Source organism: Juglans microcarpa x Juglans regia, chromosome 2D (assembly GCF_004785595.1).
Source record: "Juglans microcarpa x Juglans regia isolate MS1-56 chromosome 2D, Jm3101_v1.0, whole genome shotgun sequence".
NCBI classification, from domain to species: Eukaryota; Viridiplantae; Streptophyta; class Magnoliopsida; order Fagales; family Juglandaceae; genus Juglans; species Juglans microcarpa x Juglans regia.
The window spans coordinates 3,815,573-3,837,674 of record NC_054596.1 but is presented as its reverse complement, the minus strand read 5'-3'; the positions used below and the strand labels follow the sequence as shown (position 1 = coordinate 3,837,674).

General features: G+C 35.2%; 4 protein-coding genes across 4 annotated transcripts; 3 read left to right on the top strand and 1 right to left on the bottom strand.

The window, feature by feature from the left end:
* Positions 1 to 3,588: 3,588 nt before the first annotated feature.
* On the top strand, positions 3,589 to 8,289 carry LOC121250426 (probable methyltransferase PMT9). The gene is made up of 8 exons (XM_041149561.1): positions 3,589 to 4,018; positions 4,398 to 4,562; positions 4,652 to 4,834; positions 5,027 to 5,618; positions 6,632 to 6,744; positions 6,873 to 7,093; positions 7,259 to 7,590; positions 7,960 to 8,289. The coding sequence occupies exons 1-7, from the start codon at positions 3,767 to 3,769 to the stop codon at positions 7,572 to 7,574; spliced, it is 1,842 nt and encodes a 613-aa protein (XP_041005495.1). The 5' UTR covers positions 3,589 to 3,766; the 3' UTR covers positions 7,575 to 7,590; positions 7,960 to 8,289.
* A 559-nt stretch (positions 8,290 to 8,848) lies between these two features.
* On the bottom strand, positions 8,849 to 11,608 carry LOC121250834 (surfeit locus protein 2-like). Its single transcript, XM_041150065.1, has 5 exons — positions 11,284 to 11,608; positions 10,749 to 10,846; positions 10,213 to 10,554; positions 9,212 to 9,260; positions 8,849 to 9,084 (listed from the first exon to the last, which is right to left on the bottom strand). Exons 1-5 carry the CDS (start codon positions 11,517 to 11,519, stop codon positions 9,009 to 9,011), a joined length of 801 nt encoding a protein of 266 aa, XP_041005999.1. The 5' UTR covers positions 11,520 to 11,608; the 3' UTR covers positions 8,849 to 9,008.
* A 2,954-nt stretch (positions 11,609 to 14,562) lies between these two features.
* Positions 14,563 to 16,298, top strand: LOC121250686 (GDSL esterase/lipase At5g14450-like). Its single transcript, XM_041149869.1, has 5 exons — positions 14,563 to 14,809; positions 14,920 to 15,129; positions 15,214 to 15,386; positions 15,511 to 15,784; positions 15,922 to 16,298. Exons 1-5 carry the CDS (start codon positions 14,563 to 14,565, stop codon positions 16,176 to 16,178), a joined length of 1,161 nt encoding a protein of 386 aa, XP_041005803.1. The 3' UTR covers positions 16,179 to 16,298.
* A 2,988-nt stretch (positions 16,299 to 19,286) lies between these two features.
* Positions 19,287 to 21,179, top strand: LOC121250517 (GDSL esterase/lipase At5g14450-like). The gene is made up of 5 exons (XM_041149647.1): positions 19,287 to 19,644; positions 19,757 to 19,966; positions 20,052 to 20,224; positions 20,326 to 20,599; positions 20,707 to 21,179. Exons 1-5 carry the CDS (start codon positions 19,401 to 19,403, stop codon positions 20,958 to 20,960), a joined length of 1,155 nt encoding a protein of 384 aa, XP_041005581.1. The 5' UTR covers positions 19,287 to 19,400; the 3' UTR covers positions 20,961 to 21,179.
* Positions 21,180 to 22,102: the final 923 nt, after the last annotated feature.

The window sequence follows — 22,102 nt, the reverse complement described above, 5'->3', positions numbered from 1 at the left end:
ATTGGCATCATAGGGATCCCGTGACATCCAGCTGTTTTTGCCATTAATGTGCGCCTCTTGGCTATCTGCCATTATTGCGTGCACTTGCAGTCCATCGATGCCATCCCTCGGGTAATATCACATTATTAATAAATAAAATTTTAGTCATGATTATAATAAATAAATAATTATATCTTGTTGGACTAATTTTATAAAATGAGTTTCATCTATGAATTTTTTTTTGGTATAAGAGTCTTACATAAGACGAATAGAAGTCTACACTATTTATCTCGTGATAAAAATTAATAAAAATATTAAACTACACGTGAGAAAAAATATTAAAAAATAATCTCATATTATATGTAAACAAAATCTTAAATATATTCATAATAAATAAATAAAATCGATTTTATGAAATAAATTAACCCATAAATTTCTTCAAATTCAAAGCTTTCACGTGAAAGGCATCAACATTGATTATTGCAAACGACAATCAAAGAAAACAATTATAATTTATTATGTTACATACGTAATTATTCAGTGCACTTTCTTTATTCTCTTTTCTATATTTGGAGATATTTCTGAGAGAGTGATCTGAAATTATAGACAGGTTAGAACTTCGAAGAAGTTGCTTGGATATTACTCGTATATTTTGAGATTACGTCCAAAACCTTTAATTTAATGTGGTAAATTGCCAAATATTTCATAGAAAATCGATACACTTCTACCTAATTAGCATATAAAAAACTAACAAATGTGCAAGTTTTTCCAACCTTCGAGGTGAGAAGTGACGTTGGGTGACCAATGTGGCAGAAGTCCATTGACCAAAACATTAAGGGATTAGTTCTAAAAGCATGATAATTTTTGTTTAAATAAAATAATTAAAGAGCTTTGTTGACTCTGGTTCAGGTTGATCAGTTGTATGCGAAGAAATTTCGACTTTATTTCCCCTCAGGGACTAGCTTAGGTATGGTATAAAGAACTGGTGGCCATCTAATGGATTGCTTTTAATGACGTGGAGGTGATGGTTTTTCTTGCTACGAACCATCGATTGCCTTTACCTGGATTCCTTGCTAATCTTGAAATCGAGCTCATATCTCTTGGAGTGGGTATCCAAAGAAGTTTCATACGACACTTCGTAAAAGTTTTTTTGATTTTATATGAATTGAAACTTAAGAGACTGTAACTTGGTACTATTTAGCTTCTGTTTGGATGTTAGCTATCTCAGTATCACTTACGAATAATAGTAAAATAATTTATTAATAATAATAAATTTTTTTAAATAATAATAAAATAGTATGAGAATAATTGTGTTATCAAATATAACTTAATCCATGTCCCTCTTTTTTATACAAATAAAACCTAGGTTGTTAACCTTGTTCTGAGATCTTCTGGGATTAGGATTATCTGCATCACACACACACATATATATATATATATATATAAATAAGAGACAGCTCAAGTAGTACTGCGTCATGTGGCTGTCAATGTTTTAGGAATATATATATTTTTAAAGGTAGGAGTGACCATCTTGAGTTAGTATTAGAAGGGTAATTTTGACAAAAAAAAAAAAAAATCAAGAATTTTGTCGGTATAAAATAATGAGTTAGATGTCTAAGAAGGAAATGAGAAGTTTTGACATTGCACTAGTATAATGTATAAAAAAGTTTAGAAAGTGAAAATGTTTCATTTTATCATTATAATTTTTTTAAATTTTCATATAAAATATAATAAATAATTCAACATTTTCAATTTTCAAAATAATAATAATAATAATAAATAATATTTTATTTAACTTTTAATTTTTATCTAAAATTATTTTATCTCATTTTACTATCCAAACTATATCTTAAGAGTCGTTTAGATTGAGAAACACTCTCAACCTATCTCATCTCATCAGTATAACTTTTTCATATCTTAAAACAATAATAATATCAAAAAATAATATTATAATAATATTCTATTCAATTTTTATCTAAAACTATATAATCTAATCTCATCTCACTATCCAAACAACTCCATAATATCGTGCGTAAACCATTCTGTAGCAATTCTTATTGTTACTTAAAAGACAAGCAGCCGGTGAGTTGTATGGGGTGACGTGTGTGTTTAGTCATGGTAAATCAATAGATCAAATTTGAGCCAACCTTGAGGAGGAAAAACTTAAAACAAGAATGTAAACTTCAGATAAACATGGGAGGAGGTAGATAAAATGAGAGGGAGGGAGGAGCCTTTTGAGTTGAGCAAAATGGTAAAAAGTGAATTTGGGCGTGTGCTAGTAGGATTAGTTCGAGAGATGTCGAGAAGAAAGAGAGAATAAGCTCTCTTTTTTTTATAAGATTCTGGTTGGATATTATGAATATCTTTTCATCTATAAATAATAGTAAAATATTTATAAATAGTAATAAATAGTTTGTGAATAATAATAAACTGTTTGTGGATGGTAGTAAAGTAGTTTAAAAATGTCTGAGAATAATTATGTTCCCAAACACAACATAAATCTACTCATAATCTCACTAACATTATAGTAAGGGGGAAAAGGTAGCTACAAGTAATCAAGAAAAAAAAAAAACCAGTCATTTTGATGCTAATAAATTATTTTGGCAATGCATAATAAAATATGAATTGTAACCATCTTCCAAAATTAAAAAGAGGAAAGAAAAAAAAGAAGAGAAAAGAGACCGAAAAAGGTTTAATAATATTGTAGTTTTTCAAAATTAGTAATATTAAAAACAAAATTAATTCGATAAGAGATTTTGTGCCAGCCTGGACGGCCGGCCTACTTTGTCAAAAAATAAGGCATGTGACTTGATGGCCTAGAAAATAAGGATAAGGAAATCTAGACCGGCCCATAATAGGAGAAGCACGCGATACACTCTCGAACGTGCCACATTAAAGAGAAAAAGGTCGATCGAGATCCTATTTTTGACAAGATCGATCGCATTAAATGCAATATCATGCCTTCCATAACAAAGGTGTATCATTACAACGAAAAGGAGTCCGACACCCATCAGATAAATTTAAAAATAGGAATATAAATAAAAAAGAGCAGACAAAAGAAAATGTTAATCACCATGTATCCCAAGCACACCCGACTGCCCCACTTGATTTCTTTTGCAAGTTCATGGTGCGATTTGAAACTAGTGATTATGAAACACGTCTTAACATCACCTTTTATAATTAAAAATATAAAGCCATATAAGCTAATTGTTTCTATCTATTAGGCATCCCATGGAAAATAGATAGTTTTGTTTTTTGGAAGGCAAGAAGGTGTTTTGAAAAAATATGTAGTCAAATAATTATAAAAAAACTATTGTACATTGACTTCTTATTGTCAATTTATCATATCCAATTACACTAATTAATGCAATACAATTTTAATAAATTTTAATATTTATAAATTAAATAAGAACCATTTAAATTTTAAAATATGTATATTACTCGACCACGTGCTTTAAATTGATGCTAATCTGTACTCGGCCGCAGAGGATGATTCCTTGAAATACTCCGAAGGTCAACCTCGCGTACTGCGTTCGATTCCATGATCACAAACTTAAACGCAAATCGGCGGTCCTTTTAAATCATGTCCCTGCACAGGCGCACACCCAATCTCTCTCCCCTTCTGTCTCCCGCGAAAATCCAACGGAGCATCTATCTTGCTCTCACGGGCTCACACTCGATCTCAGACTGTCTGAAACTGGATATGCTGCATTGCTACTAGGGCTCTTAGCTTTTCCAAGATTAAAATTGATTTCGGGTCGGATCTACCGGACTCCGGTTGAGGAAAATGAAGCGCAAGGGCGAGCTGAGTTCCACCTCTAAACTGCTCAAGTACGTCCTTGTGAGTCTCATTGCGCTTCTCGGGTTGGTTTGTTTGTTCTACGGGTCGTCCGTCGCTCCGGGCTCGCGTAGATCTGACGACGAAGCTCACGGCTTCGACGGAAACGACCCGGTCTTCGGCGGCTTCGTTCGGAATCACGATCCCGAAGATTTGCTCGAGGACCAAGAGCACAATCCTGAGGTCCCCAAAAGCATTCCCGTGCGTAACATATTCGTTTTGATTTTGTATCGAAGTCTTTAATTTATTATTCCTTGCTCTTTTAACGTATACAAGTCATAGTTAATTTTGTTGTGAATGATTGGGTGCTTTCACGACAAAGAAGGGGAAAAACACATTCGACTAATAGCAATAAATGGACTTTTATCAATTATTAGACCTGATGTTCTTGTAATAGGCATAATTAAGGAAGTATGTCTTATTTTGGACTTGGCGAAAAGCATACGTTAATCAAACAGTTGCTTTAGTTGTGATTTTTGTTAGTAATCGACTTCTGTTTTTAGAATGCTGCAAACGATACTCATAAAACTTGGTCATTGAACCTTGGTTTTGATATGGTTTCAAAATGATGATCTTGCAGATCTGTGATTTGAGATTCTCGGAGTTGATACCATGTTTAGATAGGAACCTTATCTACCAACTGAAATTGAAGCCCAATTTGATGTTAATGGAGCACTATGAACGGCACTGCCCACCTCAGGAGCGCCGATATAATTGTCTGGTTCCACCCCCAGTTGGTTATAAGGTTTGTGACTGACATTACACATGCGAAAGTTTGTTTTGTTTTGGATTTATTTAGTTCTGATTCCGACAAAATTGTTACTAGAATTTCAGGTCCCTATAAGATGGCCGGCAAGTAGGGATGAAGTGTGGAAGGCAAATATACCCCACACACATCTTGCACAAGAGAAATCGGATCAGAATTGGATGCTTGTTAATGGGGATAAGATAAATTTTCCTGGTGGAGGTACCCATTTCCATTATGGAGCTGACAAGTACATCATTTCTCTTGCTAAGGTATATGCCATTCTCAATGTTTACTTGGGTCCATCAGTGAACTTGTAAAAAAAATCCTAATTTTTATTTTCTCCCCTAGTTTGTCATCTTTATTTTTATATCACCTAAATTAGTAATCAATGGAGCATTATGTAACAAATTGATTTTTTATTTTTTTTTAAAAACTACTCTTATACTAATTTATCAATATAGATGCTGAAGTTTCCGGGTGATAAACTCCACAACGGTGGAAATATCCGAAATGTTTTTGATGTGGGTTGTGGTGTTGCAAGTTTCGGAGCCTATCTTCTTCCCCTCGACATCATAGCTATGTCCCTTGCACCTAATGACGTACATGAGAATCAAATACAATTTGCACTAGAGAGGGGCATTCCAGCAACTCTTGGTGTCTTGGCTACCAAAAGACTTCCTTATCCAAGCAGATCATTTGAACTGGCTCATTGTTCACGTTGTCGAATTGATTGGCTTCAAAGAGATGGAATTCTCTTATTAGAACTCGACAGATTACTAAGACCCGGAGGGTACTTCGTATATTCTTCTCCTGAAGCGTATGCGCGTGATCCAGAAAATCGAAGGATCTGGAATGATATGTACAATCTTCTAAAAAGAATGTGCTGGAGAGTTGTTGCAAAGCAAGGCCAGACTGTTATATGGGCAAAGCCACTGACAAATAGCTGTTACTTGAAGAGAGAACCTCACACATTGCCCGTTTTGTGCTCTGATGATGATCCTGATGCAACTTGGAATGTGTCCATGAAGGCGTGCATCTCCCCCTACTCTGCAAGTAAGTAGCACTGATATATACACATAGTTGCTTAATTACTTATATAAAAAAAAAAAAAAAGATATATACATATAGTTGGAATGAATTTTGCCAATAATCTGACAATACTGATGTTTGTGGTATTTTTGGTGTAATTGATGCCTTTATTCTCAAAATCTGTTTGTATAAACAGGCATAACACTTAAGTGTTCAGTGACAGTGTTGCTTTCATCAACGTAGTGAAAGTAGTCTTCTAACTTTGCAAAATAGAGATTTAAGCCTTTAATATCTTCATCTGCACCCTGAGAAATGGGATTTCATTGATGAGATTTATCAAGGTCTCCTAGACGTTACTCCCGTGTTTGCTGCTCTTCTATGCAAAACAAGATATAACTTGTTGATACACCTTGATTGCCCCCGACATTTCCAATAAATGCTGATAATTGCTTCACTAGATATATTTTTTTTTTTTTTGGGGGGGTGTTATAAACTTATAAGTTTAGAATTGGATAAATTTTTTTGGGGCAGGTTTGTGTGGGTCTGTGGGTGGCTCAATAATTGCAGCATCTTCCATTTTGTACGATTTTCATTACGAAATTAGATAGCAAGTGTGAGCAAGCCTTTTCTTTGGAAGTGTAACAGAAACATAATAAATAGAAAACGTATTTTCATTCCCAAACCACATTTGTTGAAGTTGGGTTTTCATTGATAGCAAAAGGTGGAAGTGATACAATGGGTCCTCCATCTTGCTAAAAGTGCAAACATGTTTTTGCATCTCATGGAGTGTGGTGGCATAGAAAGGTTCCTGTCAACAATATCGGCATATAACTTTGGACTGGATCCTCAGGCTTTCACTTGATTAGTTTTGCTGAACATGCTGATTGTTGTCGTATCTTTTATGGGGGCTAGTTAATACCCTGTTTTACCCTGCTTTAACAGCTTATCCTTGTCATGACTGTGATTTTGGGTTTTCATTTACTTTCTCGTTATTTATTTATTTTATCTATCTATCCATTTATTTCTCAATAAAACAGAGATGCACAAAGAGAAGGGGAGTGGGCTAGTTCCTTGGCCACAGAGGCTTACTGCAGCACCCCCTCGCCTGGAAGAAATAGGTGTGAGCAGGGAGGAATTCCAAGAGGACATTGTATGTTTCTAAAATTACAAGAAAATGCTGCATGATGATGTTATATCCCCCCTTTATGTGATGTTTCAGTTTGCTATTTGCATGAAACGTATTCTTCCTTATGTGAATAAGCAACCTATATAATGCAGAGCATTTGGCGTTTTAGAGTTATTGAATACTGGAAGCAGATGAAATCTGCTACGCAGAAGGATTCCATCAGAAATGTTATGGATATGAACTCAAATCTTGGTGGGTTTGCTGCTGCCCTTGGTGACAAAGATGTGTGGGTGATGAATGTTGCTCCTGTCAGTGCATCTGCAAGATTAAAGATTATATATGATCGAGGTTTAATTGGAACTGTTCATGACTGGTATGTATTTAGTCTCCCTGCAGGCATGCAACTATCTTTTATGCCTAATAATGTGTGTAAGTTATATAACATTTCTTTTTATAAGAAGTAGATAATGTTGAATTTCTGAAGTTGATGCCAACCGGTTTTTGAGATTTGACAGTTTCACGCATTGGTTTTTTACAGGTGTGAAGCATTTTCTACATATCCACGTACATATGATCTTCTGCATGCCTGGACAGTGTTTTCGGAGATTGATGAGCGTGGGTGTAGTGCAGAGGATCTACTGATTGAAATGGATCGAATGCTACGACCAGATGGGATTGTCATCATTAGAGACAAACCTTCTATCATAAACTATATTCGGAAGTTTGTGACTGCCTTAAGGTGGGATGGCTGGGTATCAGAAGTTGAACCGAGGATCGATGCTCTCTCCTTGAGCGAAGAAAGAGTTTTGATCGCAAAAAAGAAGTTGTGGGATGAGGCAATTATAACGATATGAATCTGTTTCTGGTCAGGTATGTGCCCTGCACATTTTCTTTCTTCAAGGACATGACACTTTAGGTCACAATGTCCAAGTCTCATGGTCATGTCTTTGATATTCCGGTGAAGTTTATATGCCAATTCATTCATCTGCATTACTTGTGTATTTTGGTGGATTGGCCATTTGGATGGTCCCTGAAAATTATATATGGCATATTTTGATGAGTCATTAGATGACAATTTCCCATTTTTTGAGCAGTCAGATGAAGAAAGACTGCGGGAAATATTATATATGTAAATTACCCTTTAAAACTGGTTTCACTTATGATTGGTGAACTCAGAAGAAAATGATGATCTTCATAATTGTGGGAGGAAATTAATAAGAAGTTAGTTTCTTTTTCAAGGCAAGCGAGCTGCACTTCCAGGACTCTCTCGGCCACCATGGAAAACGAAGCATGAGGTGACAGACAAGAGCCAAGAAGCCGATTTCAGTCGGTACTTGGGACCAAGATTTGAATTTTCCAATGTCTTCAAGTATGCGGCAAACGGATAGAAACAGAATCCTTCTGTGGAATTGAGTAACCATGCAGAAATAGAGTGAACGCTGATAACCATTACCGTTCATGACAAGTACAGACATACATTCATAAGTAGATTATTTTTGTATTTATTGGCATGTTATTTTTTTTTCAAATTAAAATTAACGCATAATTAATCTGAAAATTGTCACCTAAGCAGCGAAGCCTACTGAATCACAGATACTCTCATGTTACTTTTTAACCTTGATTTATTCGTTCAAATATCCTGTGACAGAGAGACTGCTTGACCTAATTATGTCTGGCTCCAAACTACTTAACATAAATTGTTATACTTCTCAGAAATAATAATGTATGGCTCCTACTAGAGACACTATGGAACAAAGCATCTCGTGATTCAGTTATAGTTGATGCTGAACTTTGAGTTCTAATTTTAGAATAATTTATTAGAACAATAGACTATAAGGTCCCGTTTGGATACAAAAATGGTTTTATCTCATTACTTTCTCAAATTTTCACACAAAATATAATAAATAATTCAACTTTTTCAAACTTTTAAAAAAATAACATTCTAACAATATTTTATTCAACTTTCATCTAAAATCATTTTATCTCATTTCATTATCTAGCCTAAATGTTCTAATAAACAACATTTAGATTCCATATAATTTATGACTAAAAAATCAAAGTCATTCCACCCTTTCTAAGGCCTAATTATCAATCCCCTCCTCTACATGGGTCTTATAAAAGACAAAAATTAAAATTAAAACCCCAAAAGTGGATTGAAAGCATATCATCAAAAAATAAGCTCTATTTGTCTCCATACATCCTACTGAACATCGTAAATTGACTACAAAGGAGAAACCTCAAAACTTCATTCTACAACAAATTCCTTGCAATAAATTCTGTCGAGCAAATTAATTTGTGTGTTTCTTACTCTTCTTCCTTGAAGCAAAACTGCTAGGTCCAATTTCAATGGACGTTCTTTTTGTCCTGCATAGTGTAAAAACAGACAAGTTCTCAGCTGCAAAAACCATTGCATGTCAATCGAAACTAAATGATTTTCTGGTCGGTCTATCGAAACTAAATGATGGAGATATGGGATGAGGAAGAATCATACTGCTTGGGTAGCTCTTCTGTCTCCTTGCCGCCTTCTTCAGCTGAACCATCTGATGATAATAATTTACCATCAAGTTCAGTACCAGGGGGAGGAGCGAGGGAGATAACAATATTCTAAAAGTCAATGGACTACCAGTTGAAAAAGAAAATTGGATTAATTTAAAATAAAAAGTTACGCCGTGATTCTGCTACCAGTGAAACAACATATGCAACAATTTTTTTTTTTATAAGTACACATGCAACAAATTTGTGCAGAAGAAGATAATCAAACCAAGCCAACTTAAACATTCATCCTTGTGACTTTTCCGGAGTCACTAAATCTAATAATCTACTTTCAGAATTCCCGATCAAACATTTGAAAAGCTGCTAAAATTCCTATCTGTGACCCGCCAATTTAATTGTTGAGGCACTATAATTTCAGAAACATTTCGCTCAAAATAAGTGATGTATATAAAGGATTTCTACTGATATCATCTAAAACAAAGAAAGTGACTAGAGATGTGGACAATGAAGACTGTTAGAACACAATTAATTTGCATACAAATGGCAAAATGACTCACTGTATAAGGACTCACTTGGGACTTGGGATCGATCGATCGATCGGTTCTACCATAAAATAAGAAGAATTTTTCATGAAATAAAATCTATTAGCTTTTGCAGCCTGGTCATTAAAATTGAATACCAACTTCCACCATTTGATGATGACATGAGTGTTCATCAAATTTGGAGTTCATCATCATATCATCCAATCATCTCTCATTATTCTGGCCATAATTGTTTTCCAAATTCCTATATTCATCATCACGACCTTTTGTATCATAGCCTCTTAAACAAGAGAAATCAATAATTTTCCTTGGTCCTAATTTACCAATAACTTAGTTCGAAATAATGATCAATTCACTGTTAAAGGCTATATGCACAAGAACTATCTTTAACAGAATAAATGAGTGATTCATAAATGACAAAGGAACATAATTTGAGTTTGACTGAGGCAAGACATACCCATTGCATTAACCTCGTCACTTTCCTGCCCTGACTCTGAACCAGAACACCATCGATCTCCACCATCATCAAAATCCCAGCGTTCTCCCACAGGAGGCATCCAGAAATCTGCATCTTCTGAATCAATCTCCTCCTCATCAGACAAATTCCTAACTTCAGAGATGATATCATCAACTTCTTTGGCTTTATCCTCATTTTTGTCATTCTTCTTCTTCTTTTTCTTCTTCTTCTTCTTCTTCTTCTTCAAACCATCTGTGGATGGCTTTGATGCTTTTTGTGGCTTCTGCTCACCCTGCTCTTCTACTATTCCGTCCGAGGATAGCCTTTCTGCTTCCTTTACCTCTGCTTATAGAAAGCCACTATATTTGTTAGAAATTGAATAATCACAAACATCTTAGGCGCCCTTGCTGCATGTAATTCTAAGAAAACCCAGAAATCCATAGGCGATGTCAAGATTCAATATGATATTTAAATGGGTTGTCAAGATTGCCTGATTATTAACAGAAAAGTAGAGGAATCGAAGAATAAACACAAACCTAGTTTGTTGAGGAATCGTTTGCCATTGATGTGCTTCCATATATGTTCCTCAGACTTATTTATGGTGTCTCCTGTCAGCTTACATATCAACTTCGAACTGAAAAGTGATCGAATGGATATACTATCAGCATATATAACAACCGTTTAATCGCTGAGGAAAACAAAGAAACATCTTGAATCCAAGAGTTTTTAAGCATATGGGCCGAAAGCAAACACAACCACCCAATCAACAGCAACAAAACCAAAACCATCTGCCTTACTCCAGGTGAAAAGATATTCACCTTCACGAACCACATCAAACATAAACCTGAATTTCAAGCATTAGCATTTTTCTTCTTGACCTCATTGTGCTGATAAAAACACCAACACTTTGAACACAATCAGGTTAAAATGCACTACTAGGGTGCCCGGAAAACCAAACCAAATAGACAACATAACTACATAAGCACATGGCTTCCAAATACGTTTTTCACAAAATAAAGCACTAAAAAGCCAAAATGCAACTTGAGACATAAATAAGGAAACTTCAGGTACCGGGAGAGAGGGTCTTGCTTGAACATATTGAGAGGAGGTTTGTTTTGGGACAAACTGAAGCCGATGAGACCCAAACGGCAGCGTTTGGAATGAGAGTAGGATTCCCTGTCTTTGGCGAGCACTTCGTGGCCAGTCTCCACGCACTTAAACCGTCCATTATCGAGCTCCGTGAAGGTAGGCGCGCCCAGCAAGTTGGCCCCTTCCTTCTTCGACGGCTTCTCTTCGCTCTTCGCCATTGCTACAGTACCTGAAAACCCTAGTGTATGCGCTAGAGGGAGAGAACACTTTTGTTTGTCGGTCTTGGGACATTAAAACGTCATCGTACCACCAATTATAAAATAACATGCCCTTAAGCAATTTTTCTCTATTATTTTTATTGGGGGTTTAAATCTCTAAAATACAGCTGCACCCCTCATCTTTGATGTAAATTAATTAGTAGCATGACAATTGTCAATAATTACTAATTAGATTATAAATATTACGTTATAAAAACAATTATAGAAAATATAACGAATTGAGAAGGTTTTGACAACATAAGTTGAGTTGTATTTATTTTATAATAATAATTATTTTCCAACATGACTTATAATATTAAATTATGAAATTTTATAAAATTCCTTCAATTATAGTCTAACATTTCTTTGATTAACTTCAATTAATAATTCTAATAAAGGAAAATAAAATAATTGCCTAGAACATCTATTTATGATTCAAGGTTTGATTTAAAAAGTAAAAGCTAAAATTTAAAAAAGAAAATATCTTTTCACATCTAGTTTATCATCATCCTCTCATTATCTCAAGTGAAATATAATAAATAGTCTCTAATCATCTAATATTACATTATGAAATGATGAGAATTGAGATAATGCGTAGTGCATTACTCTTTAAAAAATTTGTAAGATTCAAATTTTAAAATTTATCTCAAAAATCAAATTATGTTATATACTGGTTCAAAAAAAATTATATCACGTGAATGTAGATGTGTAGTGTAAATTAGACTTTCGAATATAATTATTCTTAATTATAAACCCTAATCAAAGCACTAAGCAGTAAAAAGAAAAAGTTGAGATATGATGCAAATACAAATCATGGTGTAGGTCAGTATTTTATCACAAAGTATTTCTTTCTTGAAACAACTGATCGACGCATGTGTAGCAACTTTTGACTTCGATTCCTTGTCGCCTCCGGACAAAATCATAACAATCGACATGAAAAAACTTGTTGAAATATAGCCAAGGGTACTTAAAAGGTGAAATTAATGGAGATCAAGAACATGGAGGACAAAAGAACATAACTATATATACTGCAACACCAATATTTGATACGAATTAATACTGGTTACAAATCTTAAATAGATAAATTTTATATAATTTTTTTTTTTAAAAATACTCTAGTTACAAAGAGATTACATAAAAATAATCTTAGAAATTGATATGATTTAACGTAGTTTGTCGAAATATAAAATTATTTTTATTATAAAATAGATCCGATAAATCGTATAAAACCACATCACTTTTATATAAAAATACATAAAAATAAGTCACACTAATAAAAAATAGTATTTTTACACTTTTTTTTTTTTTTTTTTTAGGTAAAGTCTTACCTTTTTTTTTTTTTTTTTTTTTTTAGGTGGTCCATTTGTGGGTCCCACTATAAGTAGTTCACGCGCATGGATTTGATATCTTTGACTGCATGCATGCGGGTAAAGAAGATTTGGTATCAATTCTTTTTAGTACTAAGATCTTGGTGAAACTGTAACGTGTCATTAAACCATTCACTTAGCTTAGGCCCTTAATTAAACCTATTAATTTGCACCTATTTTTTCACTATATATATATATATATCAACTATTTATTCTCATCATGTTCGGAGGAAAACAAAAAAAACAAAAATCAATTGATTTTATTACCACAATCCTACAAAGGGCCTCATGACTACAAGAGTATATTGGCGTGAGGGGAGAAGATTCATGTTTGGACTGGACATGTGATATGACTGTACTTTGGGTAAAAGAATATACGTTAATATAGGATAAAACCTAGACAATGTAATTTGTTTTATCTCATGTCTTTATGTTCATTCTAGGTGAATGCATGGTAGTTTGTCGTGTTAATGCTTGAACAATGATACCATGCAGCTTCGACTGTTCCACAATACAATGCGCAGTGCATCTACATTATGCCCCAGTACGTGATTTTGCATTGATTTTGTGACAAGAAAAAAAAAAAAAAAAAAAAAACTCGTGGGTCTCATGTTGCATGCACTGTTACAGGAGACACTTCGATTATATTTCGAGTACTTTTCGGCAAATTTAATAATGAGCGTCAAGTTCCAAACAATACAAAGGAATTAAAAATCGTGGACATGATCTCTGGCCGTATCAGAACGTCACTCGGCACATGATGATCTTTCAAAGGCATGCGCGCAAGGAAACCAAGATCCCCCACAAAACCCTCCCAGCAGCTAGCTAGAACACTCAACATGTTTCCATTTTTCTTAGCTTCAACCACATCAAATATAAATTAGATCGATCATGCAGTACTGGGCGTCAAAAAAATGGAGAGAAAATGACAAAACTAGTACACAAACTGCTGCTTATTTTCCTGAATTCGTGTTTTAATTGTCTCTTTCCATAAGAAATGCCAAAATTAAAGGCATATAGCTAACGTCAATAAAATTAGATACAACAGTGACATCAAAGAATGTAATCTGTAAAGAAATTCACTGGTCTAACTTATTTCATAAAATCGGTTCTATAAGAGAAGATTACTTATTCCTTATAAACATGACGAAGATCTTGTTTATAGGCAATGCGAGATTATTTCTCAACAATCTGTAAGACAAGACAACTTGCTTCACTGATTTGGGAGAGTCGGATAACAACAAGGGGGATACAGCATATGGTTGAGATATTAGCTGGACGTACATGTTCTAAAATCCAAGGCTGGACTAGGCAACGTACTGCAGACACAGTGCAGAGAACAAAGATCAATATCAAAGTAATAGCTAGTAAAGTAGAAAAACAAACGCAGTAATTAGAAGATGATATGAAAAAAATTAACCAATTAAGGAAGATATATATAGTGGGAGATTAAAGACGCCAGATTCTCATGAATACATATTTTATATGGTTCCACTTGCTTGGAAAGCACATAGTTCTCGTGAATACATATTTTATAAAGATAACTGTGGCTGGCTAAGCATCCGCGTGCCTATATAAGGAAAGTTTAATTATACAGCATATGAGTCATAGTTTTTGGACCTTTTGGTGCTGCGAGAATGGAAGTTCTAAGAGTACTTTTTGGTGCTTGGATTTTAGTTTCATGGGTTTTGAGTGTGTTAGGTGAGGGAGTGAGAGGTGCATTGCCTTGTGATTTTCCTGCTATCTACAACTTTGGTGACTCAAATTCAGATACTGGTGGGATATTTGCAGCATTTTACCCAGCAGGGCCGCCATCTGGCGAGACGTTTTTCCATCAGCCGGCCGGAAGAGGCTCCGATGGACGTCTCATCATAGATTTTATTGGTAATATACATATCAAATTGTCCTCTGTCCGGAAGGCATATATCTTGAATGGTTGTTTATCAAAGTTCATGGAAAAGGTTGTAAGAGGTTTTTTTTTTTTTTTGGTGCAGCCAAAGGCCTTGGATTGCCATACTTGAGTGCATATCTAGATTCAGTTGGAACAAGTTTCAGGCACGGTGCAAATTTTGCCACAGGAGGCTCAACCATTAGGCGGCTTAACGAATCGTTCTTTGTGACTGGCGTAAGTCCATTCTCTCTTGATATCCAGATTGTGCAATTTGGCCAGTTCAGGGCACGCACCAGCAATCTCTACAATCAAGGTAATATCAAATACATCTCCTGAAAAAGAGATTGATTCTCTCCCATTTTCAACTCCTTTGTTATTGTACTTTTATGTTTTGCAGCCAAGAAAGAGTCCCAGAGAAGAAATCTCCCAAGACCTGAGGACTTCTCAAAGGCTCTTTATACATTTGACATTGGGCAAAATGATATTGCTGCTGGTTTTAGAACAATGAGCAATGAGCAATTTAAAGCAGTAATCCCTGACATCATTGACCAGTTTGCTGCAGCAGTCCAAGTAAGTCATAAAGGAAAAAAGGGTAGTAAGTCTCATCTCAATTGGAATTAATAACAAGATTTAGAGTCTGAATTAATCATGTTTATCGGGTGTGATGACTCGAAATCAACATACCCCTTTTCAGCATCTGTACCAAGAAGGGGCAAGAGCATTTTGGATACATAACACAGGCCCCATTGGCTGCTTGGCAGTGACCCTAAACTACTACCACCGCCCACTTTCTGGCATTCTTGACCAACATGGGTGCGTCATAGCTCAAAATAACATGGCTGAAAAGTTCAATAGGGAGCTTAAAAAGAGTATCATCAGCCTAAGGGAACAGCTACCTGATGCTACCTTAACATATGTGGATGTCTTTGCAGCGAAGTATAAACTAATCAGAAATGCAAAGAAGGAAGGTAATACTGAAACTCAAAACTTTCTATGATATACCTATACCTAACCAATACGATATCTACCACTCTTCACATGAAAATGAAGTGCCACCAAATATCTATAAACAATATAAAGCGCATAACGGATGGTCTTCTTGCAGGATTTCTTGACGCAAGAAACATTTGCTGTGGTTATCACGAGGATGGCAGCCATGTGTGGTGTGGGAGCAAGGCAAAGATAAATGGCAGTGAAGTGTATGCTGGTTCTTGTGAAGATCCTTCCAGGTATATTAGCTGGGATGGTGTTCACTACACCGAGGCTGCAAATTATTGGGTTGCAAATCACATAACCGACGGTTCATTCTCAGACCCACCATTGTCAATCACAAATGCATGTCGTAAGGGCCGATCTTTGTGATCAAGATTTGCACATCTTTCCCAATTTTTGCATTGATTGACGTGGGAAACAGTGCGATTAACATCAGTTCATATTGACAAAAATGGCTAAGAAAGATATTGAGTTCATATATGGAGTGAATCGTCGACAGAGTAGCCTGTATTCGAAAAGCTTGAGTTTCATTGATTGATTGCCAAATTAATGACCTCTTTGAGAGCTTTTCTCGGTTTTACTGCCAACCAACCCGAACAAAAATGAACCATTTTGCAAGTTAAGACAACTTAAGATCAGATCCTAATCCCGTAATCAATCCTTGCTACAAAGCCGAGTCGGATTTCTTAACATTATGTTTGGATACTGAAGCAGTTTTATCTCATCTACTCATTACAATTTTTTTAAATTTTTATATAAAATATAATAAACAATTCAACTTTTTCAAATCTCAAAATCATCTCATCTTATATCAGTATCAAAACGGTTCTTAAGGTACTATAAACACCTGAAAAGTTTAAGGTAGAATTACTACGCCAACTAAAAGGTTTAAAGGGGAAGAAATATAAACAGCTGCTATAGTATTAAATATTAAATAAACGATATATCGCTCATATTTATCTATTACTTTGGATCCTATAATTCGGGTATCAAAACTCAAAAGGGCTGGCAATGCCTTTCGGGATTAAAAATTTTATCAATGTGTAAATCATATATTTCATGCCGTTGACACCATAATACTGGATTTGAAGAGAAGTTTACAAAGCATCAATGTTTTACTAACCACCAATGAAACTTGTGGACCGGAGGGCTACGTATCTTTGATTGGGCTGGCTATTGGCTAATGAGAGCCACCCTTACATCTTGAGCTTGCTCCGTTTGAATCTTTGAATGAGCCGAGCTCATTTCAGATGACCTCTGTTTTAGATATATCTTAATATTTAAACACATAATTTTTAAATAATTAAATATTATTCAATTCAAAATCTCTTTACACGTAAGATTTATAATTTTTTTTACTTAACACCTCTTTACATGTAAGACTTATAACTTTTTTTAACTTCTTATAAATACATTTAAATTTATTTTAAACGAATCTAATAAAATTTATTCTACCATTTTAATTTATTATTATTTATAAAAAAATTAATTAATCTCAATTTAATTCAATATCTAAATAAGAGCTTAACAGACTTGACGACTAACCGAGTAAAATAGTTTCAGGGCCCAAAGTCGATTGCTGTTTGTTCTGGGCCTTAGGCTACAACCCAAAATGCAAACGACTTTTATGACCACCTGTCTCTCCCCACCGATTGCGCAAAAGTTCAAAACAAAACATCTTTTGTCATCATTTTCTTGTCCGCTCTACTGCATATACCGACAACCATTGCCCACTTTAATGATGCGTCAAACACAAAGACATAAAGATCCGTCACCGACTTCTCTGCGAAGGAACTTCTTCACAGCCACAAGATCACAATGAACCTGTCTCAATCCCTTCGAGCCCATTATTTAATTACGCGTTTTGTGCTGTTTATACACAATCTCTGTCACCCTTTCTCCCTAGTCTAAGGATCCCACAACATGTCAATGAGAATCCACGACGTACGGATGACATAAAATATACTGGGTGGGTAAGAGTTTTAACGCCTTTGCTTACTTGATTTTAGGCATCCTAACAGTCGATGCTTGGAGGAGGGTACTGTAGCTTGAATAAAATAGTCAATCGAGATATTTATTTTGAGTATTTCAAATGATTTATATATTCTTTCCATGCAAGCTATGTCTGAGTCCACAGTTTCTTAGTTGAAGCTTTGTTTTGAAGAGCGGAGTGATCATTTGTATATGCTCGTTTATTTTTACAAATGAAATAATATGAATTGAGATTAAAATTAAAAATTTAAATAAAATATTGTTAAAATATATTTTTAATATTATTTTTATTTTAAGATTTAAAAAAATTGAATTGTTTATTTTATTTTATATTGAAAGTTGAAAAAAATTGTAATAATTAGATGAGATTAGATGAAATATTTTCTGAAAATAAATTAGTCTTAAAAACACAATTTTTGTGCAATTTTTTTTATATTTTTATAAAAAGTAGATATTCTTATTAAAAATGATGACTGAAAAGTAAAACAGAACAAGAAATCAATCACACGATACAAAGATTTAAGTGATGCGATAACTTACTTAGGTCTATAGATCTACAAAGGATTTTGTTCTCTTAAAGAATGTCAAAGTACATTGCAAAGCAAAATTACAATGCTCATAATTGATCATATTATTCGTAATAAACATATATATAGAGTTATATTGTAGAAGTTATAATTCTTCAATTATCACGTCATTCACTCAAGAGACATATTAAATGAGTGTCGAACGAACTCTTCACCTAAATTTCTTTCGAGTGAACTTCAGTCAGACGTTTCTCGAATCTCAAACCGGATCAAAAAAAAATAATTTTAGCCCAAGCTTCATTGAAATTCTATCAAAAAATGGTGACGATTCCTTATTAAATCAGGTCGTCAAATCGAACTACCGCAAGACTAAATCAGAATTTAAAAATCCAACAAAACTGTTAAAAAAAATCTATTCTTTTTGGTAGAATCCGCTTATTTATAAAATATTTGCGCTGGGCTTAAACTAGCGGGGACTGTATAAACTGTCTAGCAGTGGTCCTCAATGCGCGCAGACGCAGGCAAGAACAATGGGCGGCTACGAGTCGTCAAGAACAAGTTTATTTAAAGTCTACGACTCTACAGCACTTCAGAGACATGAAATTGGAAACTTTTTATTATAATATTATTGTTTAGTAATATGGTAGAGTAGAAAAGGAAGAGCAAGACAAGGAAGACAAGGAAATGGTGGTAGATCACAGTTTTTTAATAGGTTAAAATTATTATAAAAATAATTTTACAAGTTGATATGATTTAATCTAATTTGTTATATTTATTTTATAATAAAAATAATTTTATATAAATTATATTAAATCATGTTAATTTATAGCATTATTTTTGCGTAAAGTAGAGTATTTCCTGAAAATTTAACTGCTAAAATAGATAAAATCATAAAAGTCATTGGTAAATCTGAGAGCACATGATTAGCATGAATATATGCTTCCTTCGTTACTACAGAAGGTAAGTAGGGTAATGATGACAACAAATGTCCTTAAAAACTAAGTCACTGGTCCCCATAAATGAGAGAGGTCCAGGCCCGTCCAGCCTAAGCTACAGTTGAGCTGAACTCAGAATGGAGTTTCGGAGACAATTGGAGAGTCTGTTCTTGGTTTTTTGTTTTCTGGGTGTGGGAGGTGAGGGTCTGAGAGACCAAGAACCTTGCGAGTTTCCAGCAATCTACAACTTTGGCGACTCAAATTCAGACACTGGCGGCATATCAGCAGCATTTGAACCCATTCCTGCACCATATGGCGAGGGATTCTTTCATAAACCCTATGGAAGGGACTCAGATGGCCGCCTCCTCATAGATTTCATTGGTACAAACGTTTCTACTTACTCAAAGCATAGATTCAGAACACTCGTCTATTTCGATTTGAGCATACTAATTGAGTTTTTTACATCTATATATATGTGTATGTATGTATGCAGCTGAGCACCTAAGCTTGCCTTACTTGAGTGCATACTTGAATTCACTAGCAACAAATTACCGACACGGAGCAAATTTTGCCACCGGAGGATCGACCATTAGAAGGCAAAACGAAACCATATTTGAATATGGCATCAGTCCCTTCTCTCTCGACATTCAGATCATTCAATTTACTCAGTTCAAAACACGCACCAATGATCTGTACAATCAAGGTAATTCCCATAAATAAAAAAAGAAAGAACTGCCTCTCAACTTCTATCTTTCTTGGTACTATCTTTATTTGTTTGTGATTTCCAGCAAAGACTCCCCTGGAAAGAAGCAACCTTCCCAGACCCCAGGACTACTCCAAGGCTCTTTACACATTCGATATCGGTCAGAACGATCTCTCCGTCGGTTTTCGAAAGATGAGCTTCGACCAACTTCGTGCAGCAATGCCAGACATTGTCAACCAGTTAGCCACAGCAGTCCAAGTGAGTTGCAATATTACAAGGATGTCTAAAACAAGAAGATCGAAAGCTTAGTTAAAATACGTTCTTTTAACATATAATGGTTGTAATTTGACTGTGTTCAGCGCATATATCAACAAGGGGGGAGGGCATTTTGGATACACAACACAGGGCCAATTGGATGCTTGCCAGTGAACCTGTTTTACATACAAAATCCACCGGCCGGTTATCTTGACCAGTATGGCTGTGTGAAGGCTCAAAATGACATGGCTGTAGAGTTCAACAGGCACCTCAAGGACAGAGTGATCAAACTAAGGGCAGAGCTGCCAAAAGCAGCAATAACATATGTTGATGTCCATGCTGCAAAGTATGGATTAATCAGCAATGCAAAGAATGAAGGTATTTTTTCATTATCATAATCATTTCACATGTCTGTATTCCTCTCAATTCTCAAGGTTTATCATGACATTGTTTTGAGCTCGCAATTTTTGCTATCTCTTTTACAGGATTTGCCGATCCCCTAAAGGTCTGCTGTGGATATCACGTAAATTACAGCCACGTCTGGTGTGGGTCTATAGCAAGTATAAATGGAAGGGAAGTATATGGCGCTTCTTGTGGAAATCCTTCACGGTATATTAGCTGGGATGGTGTACACTATTCCCAGGCAGCTAGTCAATGGTTTGCTAATCATATCCTCAATGGTTCCCTCTCAGATCCACCAGTTCCAATCACCCAAGCATGTCAAGGCGTTAAAGAGTGATCATAATAAAAAGGTATGGGCGTAAAAGCACCAGGAATGAGTACTATAGGTGTATCACAAAAATAACATTCGAGTTTTTAGAAATTCAATCTAGGAGATAAAAGCCAGAATCTTATGCTCATGGATGAATGAGTTATTGAAACGTGATGTTTGCCTCAGTTACGGAGCAGAAAGTGATCACTAATATATGCATATGGGCAACTGATTTAGTTATTATGATGTCTGCTGTGCAACTTTCTTTTTTACCATTCTCGTGATTGGGATTAAATAAAAGCCGAAATTAGTATGAAACCTGCATTCATTGTGACAGTTTAAGCTGTCAAGTGGCATCGTGCTTATTGATGCTTTTTGGAACTGGAAAGATTAGAAGTTGTTGTCATTACCCAGGTGCATTGTGCCTCAATATCATAGGAAGCCTGCTGGGTATCTAAAGTTATGGTTTTCTGGTGTGCACAATGACAGAGTAATGACTACACTCGGGAGATTTTTAAGATGCCATTAACCAGAGGTAGCGCATGCAGTACTGCTAGTGTACATCTAGGAAACAGAAGACAAATTCCTGGCACCAACTCATTTTTCATCACATCTCAAGAGAAAGTTAGTCAATCCAACCACAAAAATGGACTGCATTAAGGTTTTCGAACTACGGTAACCTTTCATTGGCCATCATCTTATGGCAAAACTTGAATTTTGCAAACTATTCTAGTCGTAATAGCCTTTAATATGCTTAATCCATAACGAGCCAATTGCTCTGTTACGGTCGTTCCCTTACTTCCCTAGTAATTTTATGTCATAGCTCCCTGCCACAGCACCTGTGCCATCTCCCAAGCAGGCAAGCACTACCTCACAGGCATAGGACGCTGACTTGCACCAAAACTAATGTTCTAATTGCCATTTTAGCCCTACTATGGCAACTAACAATACCCCTTCGCAAGTCACACAACTCCTCGGTTCCGTTAACTTTCAGATGTATCCGATATGCAGAATGCATGCTCCATTGAGGAATTGCCTAATCTCAAACTTATACATACCTTGGCCAGTCCCAAAGGGCAGCACATTACAGACACATAAATAAAAACCAAAATAGAACTACATACCAACAAATACTTCAATGAAACAAAAAGATCCACCAGAAGGGAAAC